The 24,815-nt window shown below is 52.2% G+C and overlaps 1 protein-coding gene and 1 non-coding gene across 5 annotated transcripts; both read left to right on the top strand.

Annotated features, from left to right (window-relative positions):
* Positions 1-2,192: 2,192 nt before the first annotated feature.
* Positions 2,193-24,752, top strand: Slc12a4 (solute carrier family 12, member 4). 4 transcript variants are annotated; one of them, NR_045594.1, is made up of 24 exons: positions 2,227-2,417; positions 7,572-7,666; positions 8,853-8,984; positions 12,615-12,761; positions 12,861-12,915; positions 14,404-14,534; positions 16,321-16,562; positions 16,706-16,920; positions 17,482-17,646; positions 17,739-17,837; positions 18,088-18,145; positions 18,514-18,688; positions 19,086-19,204; positions 20,391-20,489; positions 20,747-20,849; positions 21,181-21,285; positions 21,483-21,651; positions 22,302-22,497; positions 22,612-22,781; positions 22,871-23,002; positions 23,100-23,207; positions 23,636-23,820; positions 23,934-24,067; positions 24,169-24,752. NR_045594.1 is itself a non-coding variant. In NM_009195.3 (24 exons), exons 1-24 carry the CDS (start codon positions 2,303-2,305, stop codon positions 24,258-24,260), a joined length of 3,258 nt encoding a protein of 1,085 aa, NP_033221.1. In that variant the 5' UTR covers positions 2,227-2,302; the 3' UTR covers positions 24,261-24,752. The 4 variants fall into 4 exon arrangements, 3 of the variants coding, with proteins under 3 accessions (XP_006530855.1, NP_033221.1, NP_001240733.1); NM_009195.3 differs by having other exon boundaries at positions 20,730-20,849; NM_001253804.1 differs by having other exon boundaries at positions 2,227-2,423; positions 20,730-20,849.
* Positions 16,643-16,705, top strand: Mir7074 (microRNA 7074). Its single transcript, NR_106042.1, has one exon. It is a non-coding gene; the product is annotated as a microRNA 7074 (primary transcript).
* Positions 24,753-24,815: the final 63 nt, after the last annotated feature.

Genomic DNA, 24,815 nt, shown 5'->3' with positions numbered 1-24,815 from the left:
TCCCCCTGTCTGGCTGCCCTGGAACTTACTATATATAGACCTGGCCTGCCTCTGTCTCTCTAGTGCCAGAGAAATGGCTGGACACTTGGGAGCCCTTGCAAACGCTTGCAGAGCACCAGAGTTCAGCTCCCGATGCACATCAGATAACTCACAACTACCTGTAACTGCAGCTCCAGGGGAGTTGACACCTTTGATCTTCCAGGGCACCTGCACACACACATACTCACACCCAGACACACATGGAAACCGATAATTAACAAGAAAACATCCAGGCATTGCGGCACACATCTTTTATTCTAGCACCTAGGGACTGCCTGTGAGGGCAACCTGGTCTACATAGAGATCAAAGCCAGCTAGGGCTACATAGTGAGACTCTCTGGGGGGGGGGGGGAAAGCAAAAAAGAAGAAGAAGAAGGAGAAGGAGAAGGAGAAGGAGAAGGAGAAGGAGAAGGAGAGGAGAAGAAGAAGAAGAAGAAGAAGAAGAAGAAGAAGAAGAAGAAGAAGAAGAAGAAGAAGAAGAAGAAGGGAAGGGAAGGAAGGAAGGAAGGAAGGAAGAAAGAAAGAAAGAAAGAAAGAAAGAAAGAAAGAAAGAAAGAAAATAACTTAAAAAAAAGAAAGAAAAGAAAGAGAAGAAAAGATGGGGCCTCTGTGTGTGTGTGTGTGTGTGTGTGTCCAAAGATCTTCAAGTGTTGTTCCTCAGTAGACACCCACCTGTTTTTTTGTTTGTTTGCTTCTTTGGTTTTGATTTTTGGACTGACTGGGGTAATGCTATTAGTTATACCTTGTATCTTTTTTTGGAATATTTATTACTCATAGCTTGTATTATATTTCTTCTTGCTCAGTTTATTTTTCAATTTTAAAGGTAAATTTAAATGTGTGTGTGTGTGTGTGTGTGTGTGTGAACCCTGGTACAGTCTGAGGGAGCTGGAGGGCATCAGATCCCCTGGAGCTAGAGACATATGCAGTCATAAGCTACCTGATGTGGGTGCTGGGGACTGAACTTGGGTCTGGGGCAAGAACAACAAAAGCTTGTAACCAGTGAGCCTTCTATACAGAGAGTGCAGGATAGGAGATGCAGAGCCGAGAGCACGCGCGCACAGCTGGAAAGCAGTTAAAGGTGCCAGAAAGAGAGGGAGGCCGATTGCAGCCCGGAAGAGCTGACTGGGAAGGGTTAGTTGTTGAGCTGCTTCAGGGAGGTCCTAGCCGAGCGGCCCACCCAGGCAGTTGGGGCTGGCGGGTGGCAGCAGAGGGCGCGGATTCTAGAGTCAGCCCAAATTCTAAAGGCTACACCAGAAAGGGAGAAAGAATGGAGATAGAGCAGAAAGATGAGCCCTGGAGCTTTCTGATAGGAAGGAAGCGGGGTGGGGTGGGGGAAGAGGCCAAAAGAACAACTCAGAAAGATAAAAATTCTCAAGTCAAGGCGACTAGGTAAGTTATCTGAGTGTGAAAGAAGTTAGCACCAAGAAAGGAAAGGACTCGGGTGCAGGAACCTCCAGGAGGTGAGGTTATGAAGGAGCAAGTTCAAATGAGATAACTGGGCTATCCCAAAGTGTCGATGAGGGATGGGCCGGTGTAACCTCTAGCGAGGAGGGAGCGGACTCCTCTAGGAAGGGCATACGATCTTCAACCACCTGCTAAGGGAGAGGCTGCAGCGAGCAGAACTGAGGGAGAGACCGTAGGCTACCAAAGTCCTGGAGAAGCGTTAGAGAGAAATGATGGTAATGGAAGAGTATGTATGTGAGGGTGATGAAAGACTTGAGGAGGTTTGGGGTGGTCACTGTGACATTGACCAGGTCCTGCTAGCTTTCCCGCTATGGAAGAGTATGTATGTGAGGGTGATGAAAGACTTGAGGAGGTTTGGGGTGGTCACTGTGACATTGACCAGGTCCTGCTAGCTTTCCCGCTAAATAACAAAAAGTGACTGAGAGCTAATTAGATTCAGGGAACAGAGCCAGTGCACCCTGCGCCCCGTCTCACCATCATAATACCCCTAAAAGTTAAAATACTTTCCCTCACTTTATTAAGTATCGCATTTGGGGCTCAGAGAGGGCAACCCCTTACCCAAAGACACACAGGAACCCTACCCTCCAGCAGCTAGAGTACTTCGTTCCCGGGGTCCTCTCATCCCCCCTCGGGGAGGAGCCGACCCGAGCCCCTCCTGCTCCCCGCCCCCGAGGGGCGGCCCGGGGGGCGGGTGGAGGAAGTGAGCGCAGCGGGGTGGAATGCGAGCGGGCGGGGCGGGCCAGCCTGGGGCGGCGGGGACTGCCGGCTGGAGGCCGGGACCGCGGGCCAAGCGCGCGCGATGCCTCACTTCACCGTGGTGCCGGTGGACGGGCCGCGACGCGGCGACTATGACAACCTCGAGGGGCTCAGTTGGGTGGACTACGGCGAGCGCGCCGAGCGGGAAGACTCGGACGGTGAGGGTGCGCCCGGCGGGGGCTGTGGCCGGGACGGGGGGCATCTACACGGGACTCGCGCCTTCGGACCGCGCGCGCAGACGTCCATGCAGGACTCCACTTTTCTTGCTCCTTGCGCGCTCAGACCGATGAGTCTTTTTGGTCCGGGACTCCCGGGCTAGGTCGTCCTCCACCCACTCCCAGCTCCTCCCCCGAGGGCCGCGGGCGGGGGCTGCAGACGTGGCCGCCTTGGGAGGCCGGGTAACGGGCTGCCTTGCTTAGGCTGGCGCCGAACGCGCCACGGGTCTGGGTCCAATGGAAGCCTGGATTGTAGCTTCCTCACTTTCTGTGAATCGCCCCCATCCTCTTGAGTGTCACCCTCTCTTCCTCTATGACTCACCGCCCCTCTCTTGTCCTTTCCCTACCCCTGCCTCCTTGCACACTGGCCCGGTAGGAGCAAAGGGTGTGCTCGCTGAAGAGCCTGTGTTGGCCTTGGTCTACGTAGATCTGTGCGTATCATGGACACCTAGGGAGCAGTCACACGGGGCCAGGCTTGTCTAGGCACTGTACATGAAGCAACTCGCTTTAATCCTCCCAACCTCCCCCATGGGACAGGTTCTGTTACTCGCACTTAGGAAGGAGTGAAGGGCGGTGGGGAAGAGTTATGTAACTTGTTCCAGTGGGATTCAAACCCGGATATGAGAATGTAGTGCCTTAACCTAGGTATCAGGGCTGGTTATAGAGGTAAACCCTTTCTCCCTTCCAGTGCCCCATCTCTCCATCTTCCACCCACGGAGGCTCCTCACACTTGGAATGGGAACGGTCCTGGTTATATGTGTCTGTCTGTATAGCTGTCCAGGCATGTGTAAATGCACGTGTGTCGCTGAGTATCACAGGGTCAGGTCAGGACGTCCTTATGGCTACTGTTTCCAGGAAGGCTGCCAGTGATGAGCCTGGTGCTATGATAACAAATGCCTGTGATGTCTGAGGCTGACCGTGATAGAAAGGTGTAGGAAATGTGTGTTGTGTCTGGTGATGGTATCGGAGGCTATCTGATAGGTCTGTGATGGTGACATGCTTGAGGGGTAGTCTGTGCTTCATGTGAACGGTGACTGAATGACCTGCCTGCCATGTGGACATACAGGCCAGGGGCATGGACTGCAGATGTCACGGAGATTTGTCAGGTTTCACAGCTGTGTGTAAGTAACCCTAGATCCCACATCCCCTGCTGCCCCTTGCCTGGTCCAAGGTGTCGGAACCATATCCCTCCTTCCCTGGGACTGGAAGGATGTCTGTCCCTAGATGATGTACTGAACTGCATCCTGGAGATTAGCCTGGACCAATGGGCAGTACTGAGCCTTTTCTTTGGCTCCGCCTTGGTCCCTCACAGGTTGATAGGAGTAACCTGGAGCTATGCTGGCTGTTGGCTGTGCCCTGCCAGATCCCTCCAGGCTAGGCCAGCTCCTCCCAACCCCACCCCCTTCTTCTCTTCCTATTTACTTTTCGGCCAGATTGTGGTGTGTCTGTGGCATGGGGGACACCCTGCATCCGGGTGAGTGATTTTGCTTCTTCTTTGTAGATATAGCAAAGAATCAGAGAGCACAGAACTATCTTAGGCCTAGCTCTGTTAGGATCCCCCCCACAACACACACACACACACACACACACACACACACACACACACGCCTCTGTTCTGAGGGGCATACATAGGCCTGCTCACCTAGATGGCCTGTGGCCAGACTGGGAAGGTCATGGAAGGACATTATAGGTAGATTCCATGTACATAGGGACCAGAAAGGTCATCCAGATCACTTCCTACTGTCAGGGCTTTCCCAGTTGCTGGTAGGAACACACCTGAGCCCTTCATAGGGAGCCCCAGGCCTGAGCTGTGCTTTGGTTCTCTGGGGGTCTCAGGTAATGTCTGAAAAGCTTGAGCCTGGCAGGCAGGCAGGCAGGCAGGCAGGCATGCCTAAGCCTGCCCTGGAATTTTTGGAATAGCTGAGGCCAGGGCGGGTAGCTTGAAGTTTGGGGGACCAGAGACCTGAAGCTCTGCTCAGACCCTTTCATATCCCCATAATCCTATGGGAGGGGTCCTTAAGTGAGGCTTTGCGAAGTGCCCTGCCCGTGTCTGGGACCAGACACTACCTTTTCTGATGCATCCGGGAAGTTGGGAGAGGGAGTTACTGTCTCTGCTTCATAGAAGATGACAGGGTAGCTCGGAGAGGCTAAGCAGTTTTCTGTGGGTCGCACAGGGCAAGGGGCAGGTATCCAAGCCAGCCTGCCGGATCTCTGAAAACCCAGAGGCTGGAGTATGCACGCAGTGATCAGACTACATATGCCAGTATGCCAGAGGTCTTTTCTATGCTGGGGTATCATGCTGTACCCCAGAGCACTCCCTAAAAGGCCTGGGCTCTGGAATGTGAAAAGAGAACCTGAAGCTCACCTCTCATCGCTGTGATAGACCCAGGTCTGGCCCTCCTCACTAGGCAGCCTTGTCTTGTTCCCAAAAGGGGAACTGACATGCATCAGCAGGTAAGGACCAGAGACAGATCTTAGAAGCATCCCAAGCCATCTGGGAGTGAAGCTTGTAGGGACAACTAAGGATCAGGTGGGTCACAGAGTGGGGCACTGTCGTGTGCTCAGCTCTGTAGTTGGTAGGATTTTTTTCCTTTGGTTTCCTTTTAAACCCAAGGTCTCATGTAGTCCAGGCTAGCCTTGAACTTGATGATGGTTTTGAACTTCTGATTCTCTTGGTGTCACCTCCTGGCATTCCACACCTGTGCCGCCAAGCTCGGTTTCATGAGGTACCAGGGATCAAACCCAGGGCTTTGTGCATCCTAGGCAAACACCTTACCACCTAGGCTTTATCCCTAGTCCTCTGGCTTCTTTGTTTTCTTTATGCAGCCCAGGCTGCCCTGGAAACCGTGTCGTAGCCTGAATTGACCTTGAACTCAGGGCTCTTCCTTCTGTAGCCTCTGGGGGGGTGGGGGTGGGGGGTGGGGCAAGGATTATAGGTTTGTACCACCATGCCTAGGTCTACAGCAGCGTTTCCCAACCTGTGAGTCACAACCCCTTTGGGAGGGTCTACTGTCTCTTTTGCAGGGGTCGCCTAAGACCATTGGAAAACACAGATATTTGCATTAGGATTCATAACAGTAAAATTACAGCTGTGAAGTAGCAATGAAATAATTTTATGATGGAGGGGTCACCACAACATGAGGAGCTGTATTAGAGGGTTGCAGCATAAGGACGGCTGAGAAGCACTGCTGTACAGTTTCTGGATAATAGTAGATTCTTCTTAGAAACAATCAGTAGCGGTGGTGGGACAGCCTGCAGTGTGTGCATTTAGAATAATTGGTATTTATGTCCAGCTTCATGGAAGGATACAGAGGGAGAGGGCAAGAACTGAGAATAAGTGCTGGCGGCTTCTGAGGGATAAATCTATGGAGACTCCTAGCGGGCAAGGCAGAAAGGGAAGTAAGGTGAGCTGCCAGGATGCCGTTTTCATTTCTGTTATTTTCTTCGTGTTGTGGCTCTTCTCGGTAAAGAGTTTTCAATGTGAATGGCAGCAGTGGCTTGGTGGCACAGGTGTGGCCCAGGAGTCTTGTGACTCCTCATCCCAAATGAGCATGGAAGTTAGCAAAAATGCCAGGATGTCTGGGGAGCTACCTGACCCCACCAGCCCTAAACATGACTTGGGTTGAGATGACTGCTGGCTTTGGCATTGACCTTCATTGACCTTGATCTGCAAAGTCAGCCAATATGAAACAGAGAGCCAGGTGTACAAAGCCAGGCACACGGACTTCCTACGATCCCAGCATTGGGAAAACAGAGCCAGGAGAGGCCCTGGGTCTTGCTGGCCAGCCAGTCTCACTGAATTGATGAGCTCCAGGTTCAGTGAGAGACCCTGTCTGGAAAAAATAAGGCGGAGAGTGGGAAAAGAATGCACCTGATATTGACCTTGACCCCCATTGACCTTGTAGACTTGTATGTACACATCCACCACATATACAAAAAAGAAAGTGGGCGTGTGCTTACATCTGTGATCCCAACCCTGCTGGGGCAGGAGCATTGGCACAAGTTTGAAGCCAGCCTGGGCTACATTTAGAACCTGTCCCAGAGGAGGAAAAGGGGTGGATAACGTATGTGTTTGTGGCCCAGTGATAGAGCATGGGTTTGTGGGTCTTATCTCGACACATGGCAAGAATAGATGCGCGGGCTCCCTCCTGCCTGGGAGGTTTTCTAGTTTCGGAAGCACATTTTCACCAGCCTGAGATTTGCGTGGCGGCTGGCCCCTTAATCTGTTCTGGAGCAAACTGGCAGGATCTGGGGACCAAAAGGCTAATGGGTAATCTCAACCGCAGCCCGTGCCCCTGCATTTCCTATGCTTAACTCAAGATCCATCTGGTGCCCTGGCTTTTTTCTGGTTCCTTGTACCCATGCGAGATTGGCTCCATCTCCCAGCATGCTCTGGGTTACCCTCCTGGACACCTGACACAGTGCATGGCGGGGTAGTTAGCTGACCCCTTGTAGGCTGAGGCAGCGGAAGACGTTCTGTGTGGTTTCATCTTCCTGGAGGGCGAAATGGTGCCTTGTACTCTAGGAGCTCCAGATCCTTGGGAGGAAGGAAGGTGGGGCCCCAGGGTTGGTCATGGCCAGGCCCCGCCTCCTCCGCAGGCCCCGCCCTTCATGTGCACGCTTGTGGCACAAGTGTGGAGATTTGAAGTCTTCTATACATAGAATGACAACCCGGGATTTGATTCCTGGGTGCTTCCTTTACGGCCCTTCAAGAAGGCTGACAAGTGATGGGAAAACGGAGGCCGAATGTGTAAACGCTGCGACTTCCAAAAGCGTTTTAGAGAGATGGTGTGTGTTTGCCGCTTCCCAGCCTCTCTTCTCGGCTAAGATTGAGTGCAGCGCTGTTTTGTGGGTTGGCTTTCTGGGTTGGGGTATAGGCTGGGGTCCCCGGGAGGCAGTAACTCACTGGAATTCTTTTGTTTGTTTGTTTTTTGTTTTTCGAAACAGGGTTTTTCTGTGTAGCCCTGGCTGTCCTGGAACTCACTCTGTAGACCAGGCTGGCCTCAAACTCAGAAATCTGCCTGTCTCTGCCTCCCAGGTGCTGGGATTAAAGGCGTGCGCCACCAACGCTGGAATTCTTTCCCTCTCTTTCCACAGGACAGGGTAACCACAGAGAGAATAGCCCTTTCCTTTGCCCTTTGGACGCCTCCAGAGGAAATGACTACTATGACCGGAACTTGGCACTGTTTGAGGTATCTAAGGAGCCATTCAGGTGTGGTCGTCTGGAAGGGGCTTCTCCGGACCTCTCAGCTAAGCATCAGGCTGGCTTCTCTTCCACTCCCAACTGCCCTCTCTTTGCAGCCATCCAGGCTATGGATCTCATGGCCCTTTCAATACACTTCACCTTCCCAGACCCCCTTGCAACCTTACGTCTGTCCTCCAGGGCCAGTATCCTTTGCCTTCCTTGCAGCCCCTCACCAAGGTGACCACTTCCTCCTCCCCTCCATTCCTAGGGCCTCTCCCAGCCCATGGCTCTGCTGTGGATAGATTCTTTCCTTTCTCCTTTCCTATTGGCTCTTCCAGCTGTTACCCTCTGGTTACAGAGGCTTGTTTTCCCTCCAGCCTCTGTCCCACTCTGCCCTCCATAGCTAGAGCTGCAGGGAATGTGTCTCTGGAAAGATTCCCATGTTTGTGCCTTCCAACGGGAAATTTCCCTTTCTGGACCCAAGCTGAGAAGTAAGATCTGGATTTAAGACATGGTTCAGGGTCCTAAACTCCGAACCTGTACATTCATCTGCCTCACAGCCAAGTAATGTCAGCTTCTCGGTCTCCACACATTCAAAGGGCCTACATCTTCACTCATCACTCCTAACCTGGCTTCCTGTGTATAGGATCAGAAGGGACATAAAAGCTTAAGACAGTGGGCAGATGGGAGAGTCACATAGGCCACAGGGGCAAGAAACCCTTGGACCCCTTGGAGTGCTGGAAGTCTTGTGCTCTGTCCCCACCTGAAGATTGTGTATGTATGTGTGTTATGTGTTTGTGTGTGTGTGTGTGTGTTGATGTGAATCCCAGCCATAGCTTCAAAGTGGTGTCCAGGCAGGCAGAATGGAGTGTGCAATCTGTCTGCCTGCCAGCAGAGCCTGCCCTTCTTTCTCCCCTGAGGCAGGTGATTTTCACAAATGGGCTGGCAGTGATTACAGCCAGGGTTGGGCAGAGAGACCAAGCCACTGGGCTGGGCCTTTGAATGCTGCCTTCTGGGGTGTGGTGCCCACACCTGCCCAGTTAGCTGGCTTGGGCTTCCCCAAGCAAGAGCCGGGATCAGGTCCAGGCCTGCCTCAGGGCTTGGCACTGGGCCAAGCTGCTGGCTCCACACAGGTAGCCTGACACTGGTCTAGCCTGGCCCGTTGCCATCCTGCCCCGTGGCTCTGTTTACAGGAGGAGCTGGACATCCGCCCAAAGGTGTCATCTCTCCTGGGCAAGCTTGTCAGCTATACCAACCTCACCCAAGGAGCCAAGGAGCACGAGGAGGCTGAGAGTGGAGAAGGTGGCCGACGGAGAGCTGCCAAGGTGAGCAAGTCAGGGCCAGCAGAGGGACCACATCTGGGAAGACAGACAGATTGCCGTGGAAGTAGATGCTGGAAATAGATGTTTTCCTGTGTGATGTTGAACATTTGTGGACCAGAAGGTGGTAGGCGTGGAGGGTGAGAAATAAGTGTCTTAAGCCGAAGGAGCTGTCAAAGGCTGAGCTAAGTGGTATGGAGATCCTGAGGGTAGAGGGACAGAGGAGCCTCAAAAGCAACAGAAGGAACAGTAGCTCCTTGTACTTAGCTATCAGCAAACAGACACTGTTGTAAGAGTGGACCCAGGACTTGAATACTATTTACACACACACAGACATATACACACACACACAGACACACACACAGCTGTGAGACAGAAACCTGGTTTGGTAGTACATACCTAGAGTCCTACTAATTTTAAAGGGGCTATCGACTGTCCCAGAGGCTATCTTGGGCAAATAGCTGTGCTTGGAAGGAGCTGGGGTCTGATCCTGGCTGTGTCATTCTCATTGGTGGTAAGCACAAACCAAAGGAATTCCTGGTTGAAATAAGCCAGGTTACCAGCGGCTTCAGACCTTCTTATGAGATACTGGTGTTGCTGAGGTGGGTCAGAGAGAGAGAGAGAGAGAGAGAGAGAGAGAGAGAGAGAGAGAGAGAGAGAGAGAGAGAGAGAGAGAAAGCGAGAGAAAGCCAAGCTAAAGTGTATCCTTTCCCTTCTGCTTATAGACATCTGCCCACTCTTCAGAGAGGGCAGCTGATATCTTGAAGTGGTCTAGACCTGACCCCTGGTTGTGATTTTGTTGGCAAGAACTCTGCCAGTCTCTAGTCATCCCTATCCAGCCCTGTAGGAGAGATCTCAGCTTCCGAAGAGTTTTTTTGCTTAGTGCTGGTAAGATCAATGCCTGGACAGTGTGGAGGAGCCCATGGCTAGGAATGAAAGGTCTGTGGGAGAGGAACCTGAGTTAACCTGTAGCTTAATCAGGAAGCCACCCAGGTTACCTGATGCTAGGATGATGGTGTAAGAGGGTAGCTAACAGCCCTAGTCCCACTGGCTGATCTGAGGAGGGAGGAAGAGTCTAGCTAGACCTAATAAGAGGAAGCTAGGGAGCCATGGGCCTCAGAAAAGAAGCTTGAAGCAGGGAAGGAGGATCTCCAATCAGACCGTGTCTGGAAGTCAGCCTTTCCCCACCACACACACACACACACACACACACACACACACACACACACACACCCGCTCCCCCCCCCCCCAGCCATTTCTGCTGTAACCCAGTGCCCTTCCCAGGCTGCCAGGGGTTATTTAGGGATTCAAAAAGCATTTCCGGCCCAGCCCTTTCCCACACTGCCCTTTTCTTAGAGTGACTCAGCCTAGGATAGGGGTAGGAGTTGGAGTTCTTGCTACTACCGCTGCCCAGTAGGTGGTGTCCTCTGAGAAGGGCTCCAGAGCCCACCTAGATAGCCTTGTGTGGGATGGTGTCTGGCTCCAGCTCTGGCCCAGCTCAGGGAAGAAGAGGCTTGGCTGGGTTCTGGGGATGCTCTCAAGATGCCACTGACCTGGGTGGCATCAATGTTGCCTCTGTACACACAGCCTCTGCTGTGGCCTCCTGGGTAGCCCCCTCACTTGCTTTTCCAGAGTTGAGAAACTGCCAATCTGTAAGCTAGATGCTAGAGTGTTCTCACTTGCTCACAGCCGCATCTCTGTTTGGTCAGGACTTAGAAGGCATTACTTACTGGGTTCAGGAGCATCTGGGAGCCTTGTTTGGTCAGTTGGTGTTAAGAAGCTATATTAGTCTAGAGGAATAGAACTTAAAGAATGTAAATATAATACTATGTATAATATTTATTCAATACACTTAATATTAAATGTATGACATTTAAATTATATAAGTAAATACAACATACTACATATATACATGGTATATACTACATATATACATGGTATATATAATTATAAATATATAGTTATAAATAAGTAAACACTCACACACACACACACACACATATATATAAAGAGGATTTTCTAGAGTGGCTTACAAGTTGTGGTACCACTAGTTCAACACTGACTGTCTACCAAGCGACAGTCCGAGCATCCAGTAGTTGTTCAGTCCACGAGGCTGGATGCCTCAGCAGGTCTTCAGTAAATGCCAGATTCCCGAAGAAGGAGGCTCTGATGCCAATGAAGGGATAGACTTGCTAGTGAGAGTGAAAGCAAGTAAGCGAAGAGGGAACAGGCTTCCTTCTTCCGTGTCCTGCATATACGCTGCCAGCAGGAGGTGTGGCCCAGGTTAAGGTGGTTCTTCTCACCTCAAAGACCTGGATTAGAAGTGGGTCTCCCCACTTCTGATGATTTCATTAAGAAAAAAATCCCTCACAGGTGTACCCAGCCATTTGAGTCTTAGTTAATTCCAGATGTAGTCTAGTTGAGAGCTGGGAGTAGACTTCACATAAGCCAAGTCCACTAAACACAGTCATGGATAGACCAGTAAACTGGTCTGTAGTCCAGAGGAATGCAATTCAAAGCTGGTGTTGACAGGAGGGGTGAAGTACACCCAGAGGCCAGAGCCAAGGAGTCTGGGCCACATGGATCCCACACTTCAGTAGAGGGCAGTGCAGGGGATTTCCAGCAGGAATCGTAGGATTGGACTTGGTTTTCAGTGTAGAGAGGTTGTCAGACATCCGGTGTCCCCGGTGAAGTTTGGTAAGAACCAGGCTAGTGTCGGGCAGGAATCTGTCTACTCCAGCTGGAGGTGGGGGTTAGAGAGAGGGAGGGACAGGAACAATGTTTTAAGCTTTGGCTTGGGGAATGAGGCCAGCCGGGTGAGAAGGAGGCGATCTGAGACAGGCAGTGCTTTACAGAAGTTGAACAGAAATGAGAAGTTAGGTATTGCAGTACACTCCTGTAATCTCCGTACCCAAGAGGCTGAGACAGGAGGATGGCCACAAGCTTGAGGACAACGTGGTTTATATAGTGAATCCCAGGAGAGCCTTACTAAAGATCGAGACTCTCTCACATAACCACGGGCACCTATTACCCTAGCACGGGGGAGCCTGAGGCAGGAAGATCATCAAAACGTTGGGTATGCTTAGTCTACATAGAGTTCCAGGCCAACCAGGACTATACAGGACCTTATCTAAAAAGCAAATGAACAAAAGCAGCAGAAGAGAAGGAGGCAGTTTCTTTGATGTGGGGGAAGAGCTAAGCTTTATACATAAACATTACGCATAAGGTTTAGAACCTTACACATAGCACAAGAGTAGGGTCGAGTCTGTCCATATGGCCCAGTGGGTAAAAGCACTTGAGGCACGAGTCCGGGGACCCGAGCTAGAGAGAACTGATGCTGAGTGTTGTCCTCTGACCACCACGTGCACACTGCGCCAAGTACCTGCCACTCACACTCATACAATAATGTTTGAGAAAAAAAAAAGAAAGAAAGGAAAATCGGGTCTCATACCTTCTTAGCCTGAGCTGGCTTCCTATGGGAGAGATAGCCTAGCATCTGCTCCTACCTTCTGTGCTCCACTGGACTCTGCATATAGAGGCTGCTGAGTGACTAGGGCCTCCTTCCTGTAGTGTACCTGGACCTCTCTGATGCTGTGTGCCCTCTCCTCCCTCTCCCCCTCGCCCCCGCCCACATAGGCTCCCAGCATGGGCACACTCATGGGAGTGTACCTGCCCTGCCTGCAGAATATCTTTGGGGTCATCCTCTTCCTGCGGCTGACCTGGATGGTGGGCACAGCTGGTGTGCTGCAGGCTCTCCTCATTGTCCTCATCTGCTGCTGCTGTGTGAGTGTCCCTGAGCACCGGAGGTGGGCTGGGCATGGGGCAGGTGGCTCTACAGAGCCCACCCAGCTGAGCCGCTCATCCAGGCCTTCCCTCCTACAGACCCTGCTGACAGCCATCTCCATGAGCGCCATTGCCACCAACGGCGTGGTTCCAGGTGAGTAAATGCCACACCTGTGGGGCCTCTCGTAAAGAACACACTTAGAATCCAGTCCTATCTGCCTGCTGGCTTCCATTGTCCCTCCTCCTCAGGCAGTATCTGGTAGAGTCCCATCTTTGACTTTTAAGACAGTTCCTGCTAGGAGCGTTACTGCTAAACAAAACGCTGTTGTGTTTTGTTAATGTAAGAGTAGTGTGCCCTGCACAAAAAAAAAAGTGGAGCGTGTTTACCATGAGAGCTTAAAGGGGCAGGAAACAGAATGGAAAACGGAAAGTACCCATTCCCTCACCAGGCTGAGCTCATTACTGTTAGCCTTTTGAAGGTACATGGTCTTAGGTGCATACAAACTATTAGTCTCTCTGTGTGTATATATATAATTTATGTATTTTCCCAGATTTGGAAAAGTTTTTTTTTTGTTTGTTTTGTTTTGTTTTGAGACAGGGTTTCTCTGTATAGCCCTGGCTGTCCTGGAACTCACTCTGTAGACCAGGCTGGCCTCCAACTCAGAAATCCACCTGCCTCTGCCTCCCAAGTGCTAGGATTAAAAACCACTGCCTGGCTGGAAAGGTTTTTTTTTTTGTTTTGTTTTGTTTTTTAAAGATTTATTTATTTATTTGTTATATGTAAGTACACCATAGCTGTCTTCAGACCCACCAGAAGAGGGTATCAGATCTCATTACGGGTGGTTGTGAGCCACCATATGGTTGCTGGGATTTGAACTTCGGACCTTTGGAAGAGCAGTCGGGTGCTCTTACCCACTGAGCCATCTCACCAGCCCCCTGGAAAGGTTTTTTAAAGCAGGTTACTCTATGCTAGAATATAACCCCTTTATGGAATAGTCTCCTATTTATAGGTTCTTCTTTTTCAACATTGTATTTTGTTTGGTTGGGGTTTGTTTGTTTGCTTGTTTCCGGTCTTTTGTGATAAATGATGTCACTACGTAGCCCTGGCTAGCCTAAAACTATGTAGCCCAGGCTGGCTCTGAACTTGAAGCGATCCTGCTTCTGCCTCCAAAGTGCTGGGATTACAGGCTCGTGCTGCTGCAGCAGCCTTTTTAAAATTTTATTTATTTTTTCCTCTCCTTGCCACTATTGCCATGAACAGTCTGGAACACCCTTGATGTTCCCTTTAGGGGAATCCAAGAGGTGGAGTTACAACATACAAGAAATTGACCCCATTGGCGATTTTCAGTGTCTATCAGGATTTAACAGCAGTGATGGATCGGTCTTGTCTCCGTATTCTTACCACTTTGGGGCCCAGGACTGACTGCCAGTTTTCTAGAAGTGCGTGATTCTAATAGAAAGAAGCAAAGACTCAGGCAGGCTCATGCTGAGCCTCAGGGACAAGAAAACAGTCAGGACAGATTCTGCGCTGGTCTATTAAAGAGAAAAGCAGGCTGCGCTTTTGGGTGGTCGCGGAGGTTTGTTACAAGGGAGATCTCACTGAAGAGTTAGTCTTGACCTGTGTGCACTCTCTCCATTATAGCTGGTGGCTCGTACTTCATGATTTCCCGCTCTTTGGGACCAGAATTCGGAGGTGCTGTGGGCCTGTGCTTCTACCTGGGGACGACATTTGCAGCAGCCATGTATATCCTAGGGGCCATTGAGATCTTGCTGGTGAGTTGGGCTGAACCTCGGTGACCCTAGTTGGATCCGGTCTTTCTAGACTCCAGAGGCCGCTAGTACTTCCATCATGCCTGGCCAGCATCTTAGGTTTTCTAGTGGGAGGCCTTTAGAGAGAAAACCCATTGCTCAGATCTGTGTCCCCACCACACTTTACACTTCTGATGGTTTGAGCCAAGCAGGGAAGAGGCCTGGTTGCCTTCACCTGAGCCTAGGTGTTTCTTCTACCTGAACAGTGTTGGGCCATGGCAGGGGGTCTGTCAAGCGTTGGGCTGAGTGACAGATCTTGATAATGACAGAGACATTGCCCTCTAGTCTTTTGTGGGCCCTAACAAGCTCTGACTCCCCCAGACTCTGTTCCAGGGTCTTTTAGATCTATTTTCTCCGTGTCCTTAAATCAGAATGAACAGCTATGGACTGCTGTATAGAGGTCCTTGAGTCCCATGGGTGCTGTCTTAGGCCTAGCTCCCTACTCACCAATGAATGGCCTAGACCAATGGCAGAGCGGCCTGGTGGGGGAGGGGCACAGTGAGATGAGGGAAGTAACACAGAGTGACAGGTACCTCCCTGAAGATCCAGAGAATAGATGTTAAGAGACACACACGTGGCTCTGCAAACCAGAAGCCAGGACTTTTTGTTTAGAACTTCTGAATTTTTATTTTCTATCTCACATTTCTTCTGTGTTATTTGGAATTATGTAAGGAAATGTGTCTCTTCTCCCCAGTGTATTTATTTATTCAACCATGTAATTATATGGGCTTCTGGAGGCCTATTTTGTTCTCTGGGCTATTGGGTATAATTCAATACTATCATTATTTTGTTGCCCAAACTGTTTCTTTTGGGCCGTTCCTTCCACAGACTGGCACCTGTGTCTGTGTCTTCTCCTCTTCTTTTCTTTTCCTTTCCTTTCCCTTCAATGGCGCTTTTGTTGAGCCACAACATTCATGGCAAGCAGTTCACTGTCCATTTGAACGTATACAAGTCTGGGGCCAGTGAAGTGGCTTGGTGGGGTCAGGCACTTGCTATCCACATGGGCCCGCGGCCCCGAGCTCAATCCTCAGGGCCCACCAGGAAGGCAAGAACGGACTCCTCTGACCTACACACCTGCACGTCATCCTCCTCCCTAAATAAATCAATATTTGTTTTCTTCGTTAACATACAACTCAGGGGCCGTGGCGGTGCATGCCTTTAATCCAACAGATTAAATTAATTAATTAAATTAATTAATTAACAGATTAACAGAGGCAGGTGGATCTCTGAGTTCCCGAGACCAGCCAGGGGCTACGAAATGAGCTGCGCTGATGTCAAAAAAAAAAAAAAAAAAGAAAAGAAAAGAAAGAAAAGGAAGGGTGGGGTGGGCATTTAGCTCAGTGGTAGAGTGCTTGCCTAGCAAGTGCAAGGCCCTGGGTTTGGTCCTTGGCTCCAGGGCAGGGAAAAAAAATTTTTAAAAAAAGAAGAAAAAAAGAATGTTTTCAAGTTACTGGTTTTTAGTATATTTATAGGGATGTAAACATTGCCAGAATCAGTTCAGAACATCTTCACTACTCTAAGAGAAACTTCACTGGTAAACACTGTCCCTTCCCCTCCCTTAACAGACACTAATCTGCGTTCTCTCTGTGGGTTTGCTCTTCTCGATGTTGTTCAGACATGGAATCGTGCACCGCTGGTCTTCTGAGACTGGCTTCTTCTTGTAGGCATGCTTTTAAAAAGAAAACCAAAATGACAGGTTTCACTCCCCCAAATAGAAGGTTGAAACTAGAGGTCTGTCTTCCTGTTTCAGACCTACATTGCTCCGCCAGCTGCCATCTTTTACCCATCGGGCACCCATGACATGTCAAGCGCCACCTTGAATAACATGAGAGTGTATGGGACCATTTTCCTGACTCTGATGACCCTAGTGGTGTTTGTCGGTGTCAAGTACGTGAACAAGTTTGCCTCGCTCTTCCTGGCCTGCGTGATCATCTCCATCCTTTCCATTTACGCGGGAGGCATCAAGTCCATTTTTGACCCTCCCGTGTTTCCGTGAGTAACTAGGGCATTTGTTCCAGCCATTGCCCTGGCATCCTTTCTAAGCCTTTGGTGTTCTGTGTCCCTCTGATTGCTTGGGTGGGAAGAGGCTAGGGCTCCAGTCCAGCAGGTAACTAGGCCTTCTCCTCTCCCTGCAGGGTGTGTATGCTGGGCAATAGGACCCTGTCTCGGGACCAGTTTGACATCTGTGCCAAGACAGTCGTGGTGGACAATGAGACAGTGGCCACCCGGCTGTGGACTTTCTTCTGCCACAGCCCCAACCTTACTGCTGACTCCTGTGACCCCTACTTCCTGCTCAACAATGTGACAGAGATTCCTGGCATACCTGGGGCAGCTGCTGGTGTGCTCCAGGGTGGGTCCTCCCTCCTGTGTCCTGAAAGCCCCAGCCCCAGCCCCAGCCCCAGCCCACGGGCTGAGCAGGAAAGCAGAGTACAGAGCTGTCCTTGTGTGCCCGGATCGAGGGGGATGGGGGGGGGGAGGTCAGGTTTGGCTGCTTTCCTTATTCAGCTGTATCCTTTTAGCCTGCCTCCTTGTAACTGAATTTTGAGTGAACGGAGCCTGTTTGGCCAACATCCCAGGCCTGCAGCAAACCCTAAAGTTCTGGCATTCCACTTCCCTGGCCACTAGCCCCTGATGCTGTGGGGGGATGTTCCCACAAGAGTCATAAAGGGCCTCTGTCTGAGAGTCATGGAGTAGTGAGGTCTAGGCTGATGAGGGTTTGGTCAACTTTATCTGTTATAGCTCTACCAGGACAGCTTCCTCTCTGGCCAAAGCAGTCCTGTGGCAGACACCGTAGTCACTGTGTCCTGGCTGTCCCCAAGAGTTGCCAGAGATTCAGTGCATCTGTAGGATCTTGCTGGGCTGTCCCCGGGACATCAGTGGTGCTGTAGTGGGAATGTTCCTGCTTCTACAGAGAACCTCTGGAGCGCTTACCTGGAGAAGGGGGAGGTCGTGGAGAAGCATGGGCTGCCGTCCACAGACACCCTCGGCCTAAAGGAGAGCCTGTCCCTGTATGTGGTGGCTGACATCGCCACGTCCTTCACCGTGCTGGTTGGCATCTTTTTCCCTTCTGTGACAGGTAAGATCTCCATGCCCACACACTTAGCCCTACCCTCCACCCCCACCCCCAAATCCCGGAGAATCCCTGAGGGAATCTGTCTGTCTTTGGAGGCATCATGGCTGGTTCAAACCGCTCCGGGGATCTCCGTGACGCCCAGAAGTCTATCCCAGTGGGGACCATTCTGGCCATTGTTACCACTTCGCTGGTGTGTATCCTTTCCGATTCCTGGCGGGGCCATGTGTCAGAGGGTACTTCTCTGTATAAGAGTTGCCACACTGTGGGCGGGCACCGAGACCTTAACCCCCTCCTTTGCACCTGCACACAATGGAGAGTATGTGTGTGTTCACCATGGGACCCTCTGAGGACAAGGACAAGGCGATGGCTGTGAAGATCACTGGGGTGCTGTGTGGGGAGTGGACTGGGGTCTGGCGAGCTTCTAGTTTCCTTAACACAGTCCAGACTTCAGCAGTGTGATCCTCTTCGGTGCCTGCATCGAGGGTGTGGTACTCCGGGACAAGTGAGTGAGCGCTGTCCCTCCTTGCCAGCTTTTTCTGTCCTCCCTTTAGCCCCTCCCCTCCCACCCACCCCCGGGTCCTACACATCTCAGACCGTTGACTTCCAGTAATGATCTGTGTAACCAGGTAGGTCAGTCCCCTCTATGACTGACTTTTGCTTCCAAGGTGACCGTGTCATTAAGATCGAGGATGAGATAAAGGGCAAAGATACAAGGCTAAGAGCTAGCAACTGGTCTCCACTCAAAGCTAGAGCCTCTTCTCCATTTTTCCCGACCCTTGACACCCCCCCCCCCCTTTACTCTTGGGTGGCTTGACCCAAGGCTTGGAGGGTTTTTTACCGGGAGCATGGGCTGAGCATGGGCCTCTGCAGGTACGGTGATGGCGTCAGCAGGAACCTGGTGGTGGGCACCCTGGCCTGGCCTTCGCCTTGGGTCATCGTGGTTGGCTCCTTCTTCTCAACATGTGGGGCTGGTCTCCAGAGCCTCACTGGGGCGCCACGTTTACTGCAAGCCATTGCCAAGGATAACATCATCCCCTTCCTCCGGGTAAGCCCCCCTGGATGTCCCATAGCCTTGATGCTCTTGGCCCTCTTCCTGGCAGTGTGTGTGTGCGTGCGCGCGTGTGCGTGGGCAGGCAGATTCAGATGCAGTGAAGTTTGCCTACAGTGGCCCCAGCCTTGGCAGCCATCCAGAAGCTGCTGAGAGCTCCTCTGGCCCTGTTTGCTGTTAGCACTACTGTTTAGAGCCCGAACCCTGTGGCCTGTCTGTGCTTCATCCAAAGCAGAGAGACCCAGAGAAGGAGAGTCAGGGAAACTTGTGACTCCACGGGGACAGGCATAGTACTGGGACCAGAGGGATGATGGGAGAACAGGTTGTGACTTGGGGCTGCAGATGTGGGGGGCAGTGGCTATGGTAGGGACAACTCCTTTTCTGGTACCTGCAGGTGTTTGGCCATGGGAAAGCAAACGGTGAACCGACGTGGGCCCTCCTCCTGACAGCGCTCATCGCTGAGCTGGGCATCCTGATTGCTTCCCTTGACATGGTGGCCCCCATTCTGTCCATGTGAGCTGGGGGAGGGGCGCCCCAGCACCTCCCAGTGATCCTGCCAGGTTGCCACTGGGAGATCAGCAGGGCTCAGTGGGGAGCTGGCAGGGCCGATCACCCTGATTTCAGAAGCCAGCCTGGTATACCCACAGCACCGAGGAAACCCAGAGATAGATCCTAAGCCCCATGGTAGGAGCCTCCCTAGAGCAGAAGACCAGAGATGACCATTTCAAACAGGGTAAGCGCCTGGTCTGATGCCTCATCAAAGCCATCGCTGCCTGGTCCGACATTTTAAATGTTTTGTAAGCAGAGGAAGTGAGTGTGCTAGTGCCTTGCAGGTGGTGGTCAGCATGATTCCGAGGGGTCCCCTGCCCATGTTGGGGTCCTCACCCATTCTGTTGCATGGTCAATGGTCCTTACTTACTCAGTAATGAAAGGTTTCCACTTCCCCACTCACTCAGCTTATAGATCTGACAGGGTTGCCTTCCCCCTGAGCAGACTCCAGCCCTCCCCCCAGCCAGGCCTGTCACATCTGAGTTCTTATCTTCCTAGCGTTCACCTTTCCCCATAGATGTGCATACCTCACGTAGTCATCTTGAGTGGAGGCTATTGCTGGCGGTCCCTTGTTGAGTGGAGGCTATTGCCGGCGGTCCCTTGTTGGGACCTACTCCAACAAGGAGTTCCTGCCCCCTGATATCTCTTTCCCTTCTTTGCCCTTCCTCTTCATCACTGAGGATGGAGTTTGATGCCCTGTCCCCACAGTCCTCAGAAGGACTCACACAGCCTGCCTTATCCGTGTCCCAACTCCCACATGTAATACAGCATCCTGTCTCTTCCCTTCAGAACAAAACCGCATGGTTCTTGTCCCTGGTCATGTTTTCCTGATTTACTCCCTGGCCTCCATATGCTTGATAGCCCCCATTCAACTGATTGTCTAGGCCACGGGCTTGTATAGCTTCTTGTCATCTGTCACACTGAGCAGTCCCCAGCCTTGCTCCACATCCCAGCCCTGGACTTGGTCCCTTTCTCACCTCATCTACTGGTGAATACTTACCCATTCTCTGCCACTTGGCTCTGAGGACATTTTCTTAGTCCTGCCATCTATCTGCATCAGGACATGGGAGTGGGTTCCCTGAGTTAGGAGCCACTGTGTATGTAGCCCGAGGGACCAAGGAAGCTTTTCTGTACCAACTACCTCCTGTAGGTTCTTTCTGATGTGTTACCTCTTTGTAAACTTGGCCTGTGCCGTGCAGACACTTCTGAGGACCCCCAACTGGCGGCCCCGGTTCAAGTACTATCACTGGTAAGTTGCCTGCTGGACGCCGTGGGCGAGTCCCCTGATACCAGTGGTATTGGGGAAGCCACAAGCCCCATTCTGGAGGAGGTCTGAGTTTCCGTACAGTATGAGGAGAGAGATTCTCCGAATGGAGACCTGACCTGCTTCACACATCCAGCTTGTGACTTGGGACCTACCAGGGCCACCAGGGTGTGGGACAGACTATGACCTGGACTCCTGATTCCTATCCTCTCATCCCTGTCCCAGGACATTGTCTTTCCTAGGCATGAGTCTCTGCCTGGCTCTTATGTTTGTCTCCTCCTGGTACTATGCCCTAGTGGCCATGCTCATCGCAGGCATGATCTACAAGTACATCGAGTACCAAGGGTGAGTGAAGGGCCAGCGGCTGGCCTGTTGATACATTGTATAACATTGAAGGTAACTAGCTGAAGAGTTGGGATGGTCTGAGTGTTGGGTGGGTGGCAGGCTGGGCCAGCTTTCCTTCTGCAGTGGCTTCTTGGTCTGTGGTTGGGGGCTGGGACTCAAGGCCTGGCCTTCCTGCAGCACAGAAATCCCTGGGTAAAGGGCTAGGAGGCCCCAGCTCAATAGTAACATACTCACTTAGAAAAAAGGGAGGGAACGAGAGGAAAGGAAGGGAGGGAGGCCGGGAGATCCCGGGGTGAACCAGGGGCTCAGTGGCTTGTGGTGACATCCACAGGGCCGAGAAGGAGTGGGGCGATGGGATCCGAGGCCTGTCCCTGAGTGCGGCACGCTATGCACTGCTGAGGCTGGAGGAAGGGCCTCCTCACACCAAGAACTGGCGGTAAGCTCGCGCCCGCAATGACAGGGCCCCCTCAGGGTGGGTTCTGTCGTCCCCCCCAGGAGGTTGTAGGAGGACCCTCTTGCTATTGAGCCCTTGCATCTGTGCTACCCACACTTGTGGGAGTCCACATCCTGAGAAGGAAGGGACTCTGGGGAAGGGCCAGGCCCTTAGGCCGCCTAACTGTTTGACTGCCGTAGGCCTCAGCTCCTGGTGCTGCTTAAGTTAGACGAAGATCTTCATGTGAAGTACCCCCGGCTCCTCACCTTCGCCTCCCAGCTGAAGGCCGGGAAGGGCCTGACAATCGTTGGCTCTGTCATCCAGGGCAGCTTTCTGGAGAGCTATGGTGAAGCCCAGGCCGCTGAGCAGGTAATGGCCAGGGGTGGAAAAAGAACTTAGGCCAATCAGTGGTTTCTGGGGTGCCACAGGCATAGAGGGGAGGGCCCCCCAGCCCGTCTTGGTCAGCCCCGATGGACAACACTGTCGCCATCTTGAAGCTTGAATAAGTATGGTTGTCCCACTTAGAAACCATGGCCCCTGGGCTGGCAAAACGTCTCAGTGGGTAGAGACTCTCATGTTTAGGCCTAATGACTTGATGCCCAAATTCTATAGAGACAAGGGCAAGACCCACTCCCAAGAGTTGTCTTTTCTTTTTTTTTTTTTTTTTTTTGGTTTTTCGAGACAGGGTTTCTCTTTATAGCTCTGGCTGTCCTGGAGCTCACTTTGTAGACCAGGCTGGCCTCGAACTCAGAAATCCGCCTGCCTCTGCCTCCCAAGTGCTGGGGATTAAAGGCGTGCGCCACCACGCCCGGCTAAGAGTTGTCTTTTGACTTCCATATGAGGTAGTATGCTTGCACTGCATTCACATTTACACACACACACATACTCTCACACACTCACACACACACTAGTGCAGCTTGCTCCAGGGTCTCCCCTGTGAACCCCAGTGTTCTGGAGAGATCCTGGGTAGGATGGAGACAGGTGGGCCTTGCTTTTTGATGCTCTTGTATTCCCCACAGACCATCAAGAACATGATGGACATTGAGAAAGTCAAAGGCTTCTGCCAGGTAGTGGTGGCCAGCAAGGTTCGAGAGGGACTGGCCCACCTCATCCAGTCTTGCGGCCTGGGCGGCATGAGACACAACTCCGTGGTGCTGGGCTGGCCCTATGGCTGGCGACAGAGTGAGGACCCACGTGCCTGGAAGACCTTTATTGGTGTGTGAGGGTCTGGCGCCTAAGCTGGGCCAGGGGCCAAGGGCCAGGGTTAAAGTGAGGTGGCAGAGACCAGAGGGTCACAGGCTGGCAGTCAGCGGTGCCCCTCCTCCCTAGACACTGTGCGCTGCACCACAGCTGCCCACCTGGCCCTGCTGGTGCCAAAGAACATAGCTTTCTACCCCAGCAACCACGAGCGCTACCTGGATGGCCATATCGACGTGTGGTGGATCGTGCATGATGGAGGCATGCTTATGCTGCTGCCCTTTCTGCTGCGCCAGCATAAGGTATGCCAGCTGGCTGGGTGTGGGCAAGGGCAGCTGGGCTCTCGGGAAGCCCGGCATGACCCAGCTGCTCACACGACCCTCGGCCACAGGTTTGGAAGAAGTGCCGGATGCGCATTTTCACCGTGGCCCAGATGGATGACAACAGCATCCAGATGAAGAAGGATCTGGCCATCTTCCTGTATCACCTCCGCCTGGAAGCTGAAGTGGAGGTGGTAGAGATGGTGAGCTGTCTTTGGCCTGCTCTGTCCCCGAGGAACCCCCCTTGCATTCCCCCCCACCAATCATGCATCCTGATACTCATCCCCCTCCCCCCACCAGCACAACAGTGACATCTCTGCCTATACCTATGAGCGGACACTGATGATGGAGCAGCGGTCTCAGATGCTGCGGCAGATGAGGTTGACCAAAACTGAGCGGGATCGAGAGGTAAATGGCCATCTTGGCTTGGGCTTGGGTAAGGGCCACATCATGCCTTTGTCTGGTGGATATAACAATGAATGATTCAGGACTAGGCTTGGTGGCCCATATCTATAATCCCAGTACTCAGTAGGCGGAGGCAGGTGGATTCCTTTGAGTTCAAGGCTAGCCTAGTCTACAGAGTGAGTTCCAGGCCAGCCAAAGGACCTGTCTCAAAAAAACAAGACAAAACCAAACAAACAAAAAGGTAGGCATGGTGGTCCGTGCCTATAATTCCATTGCTTAGGAGCCTGAAGCAAGAGGCCAGCCTGTCTTTAACAAAGAACTGCATCTGTTTGCCTGAATCAGAAAGGTCTTAGAGGCAGGATAGTCCTATTGGGCCAAGCAGGCCCCCATTTTCCCAGGGTACCAAGGATATCTCCTCTGGTTGTCCTCAGGCCCAGCTGGTAAAGGACAGGCACTCGGCTCTTAGGCTGGAGAGCCTCTACTCCGACGAGGAGGAAGAGTCTGTGGCAGGGGCCGACAAGATCCAGATGACGTGGACCAGAGACAAGTACATGGCTGAGCCCTGGGACCCCAGCCACGCCCCTGACAACTTCCGGGAGCTGGTGCACATTAAGCCGTGAGTACAAGCCATGGTGAGGTCTGGAATGGAGGGAGAGTGGGGACGGGCATGCTGTGCAGATGGGCCAGGGACAAAGATCGCTGGCCTGTGACCAGCCACTTGGTCTGCAGGGACCAGTCCAACGTGCGGCGCATGCACACTGCTGTGAAGCTCAACGAGGTCATTGTCACGCGCTCCCACGATGCCCGTCTGGTTTTGCTGAACATGCCTGGCCCCCCTAAGAACAGCGAGGGCGACGAGAACTGTATCCTTTTGTGTAAATGCTGACAGTGGGGAGAGGTCCTCTCCTTGAGTGGAAAGTGGCCTTGGTCCTGTGGCTGCCTCCTTGACCTGACAACCCTGCAGACATGGAATTCCTTGAAGTCCTAACCGAGGGCCTTGAACGGGTGTTGTTGGTGCGTGGCGGCGGCCGGGAAGTCATCACCATCTATTCCTGAGCCCCGATGGAGTCTTGTGGCCTGGAGTTGGGGTGTCTAGGACAACAGTGCCCGGCCTTGCACCTACTTGCCAGTTCTGCTTTGCCCAGCCTTGCTTTGGACCAGCTCTGCTACGTCTCCAGGGAAACCAAGCTTGGGCCTTGCAGTGGAAATGGATCCGAGGGCCCAGGGGACCCTGGTGGATTTAGGGACTGTCCCCTCCCATACTCCAATAGAGGCCTATCCTGACTAGAGAAGACTGGTGAGGGTTGATACGGGATTTGAATTCCCAGATGGGCCCACAAGTGCTATTTATTGTATATTTATTGTTTGGATGTCATCATTTCAGAAAGGGGAAGAGGGGCACAGTAAGAGGGGGAGCTGAGCTGGGCCTGCCTGCAGGAAGACCTGGCCCAGGCTGCTGTGGGCAGAGGCCCTCATCAAGCCAAGTGGAATGGAGCCGGCCAAGCTGAGCCTGACTTTTTTCAATAAAACATTGTGTACTTCTGGGCCTCCTGCTGCTCCGGCTCTTTTTTCCCTGGCGCCAAGGGAAGAAAGACGGAACTGAACCCCAGT

This window comes from Mus musculus, chromosome 8 (assembly GCF_000001635.26).
Source record: "Mus musculus strain C57BL/6J chromosome 8, GRCm38.p6 C57BL/6J".
NCBI lineage: Eukaryota > Metazoa > Chordata > Mammalia > Rodentia > Muridae > Mus > Mus musculus.
The sequence above is the reverse complement of the archived record's forward strand: the minus strand, read 5'-3'. Positions and strand labels throughout refer to the sequence as shown.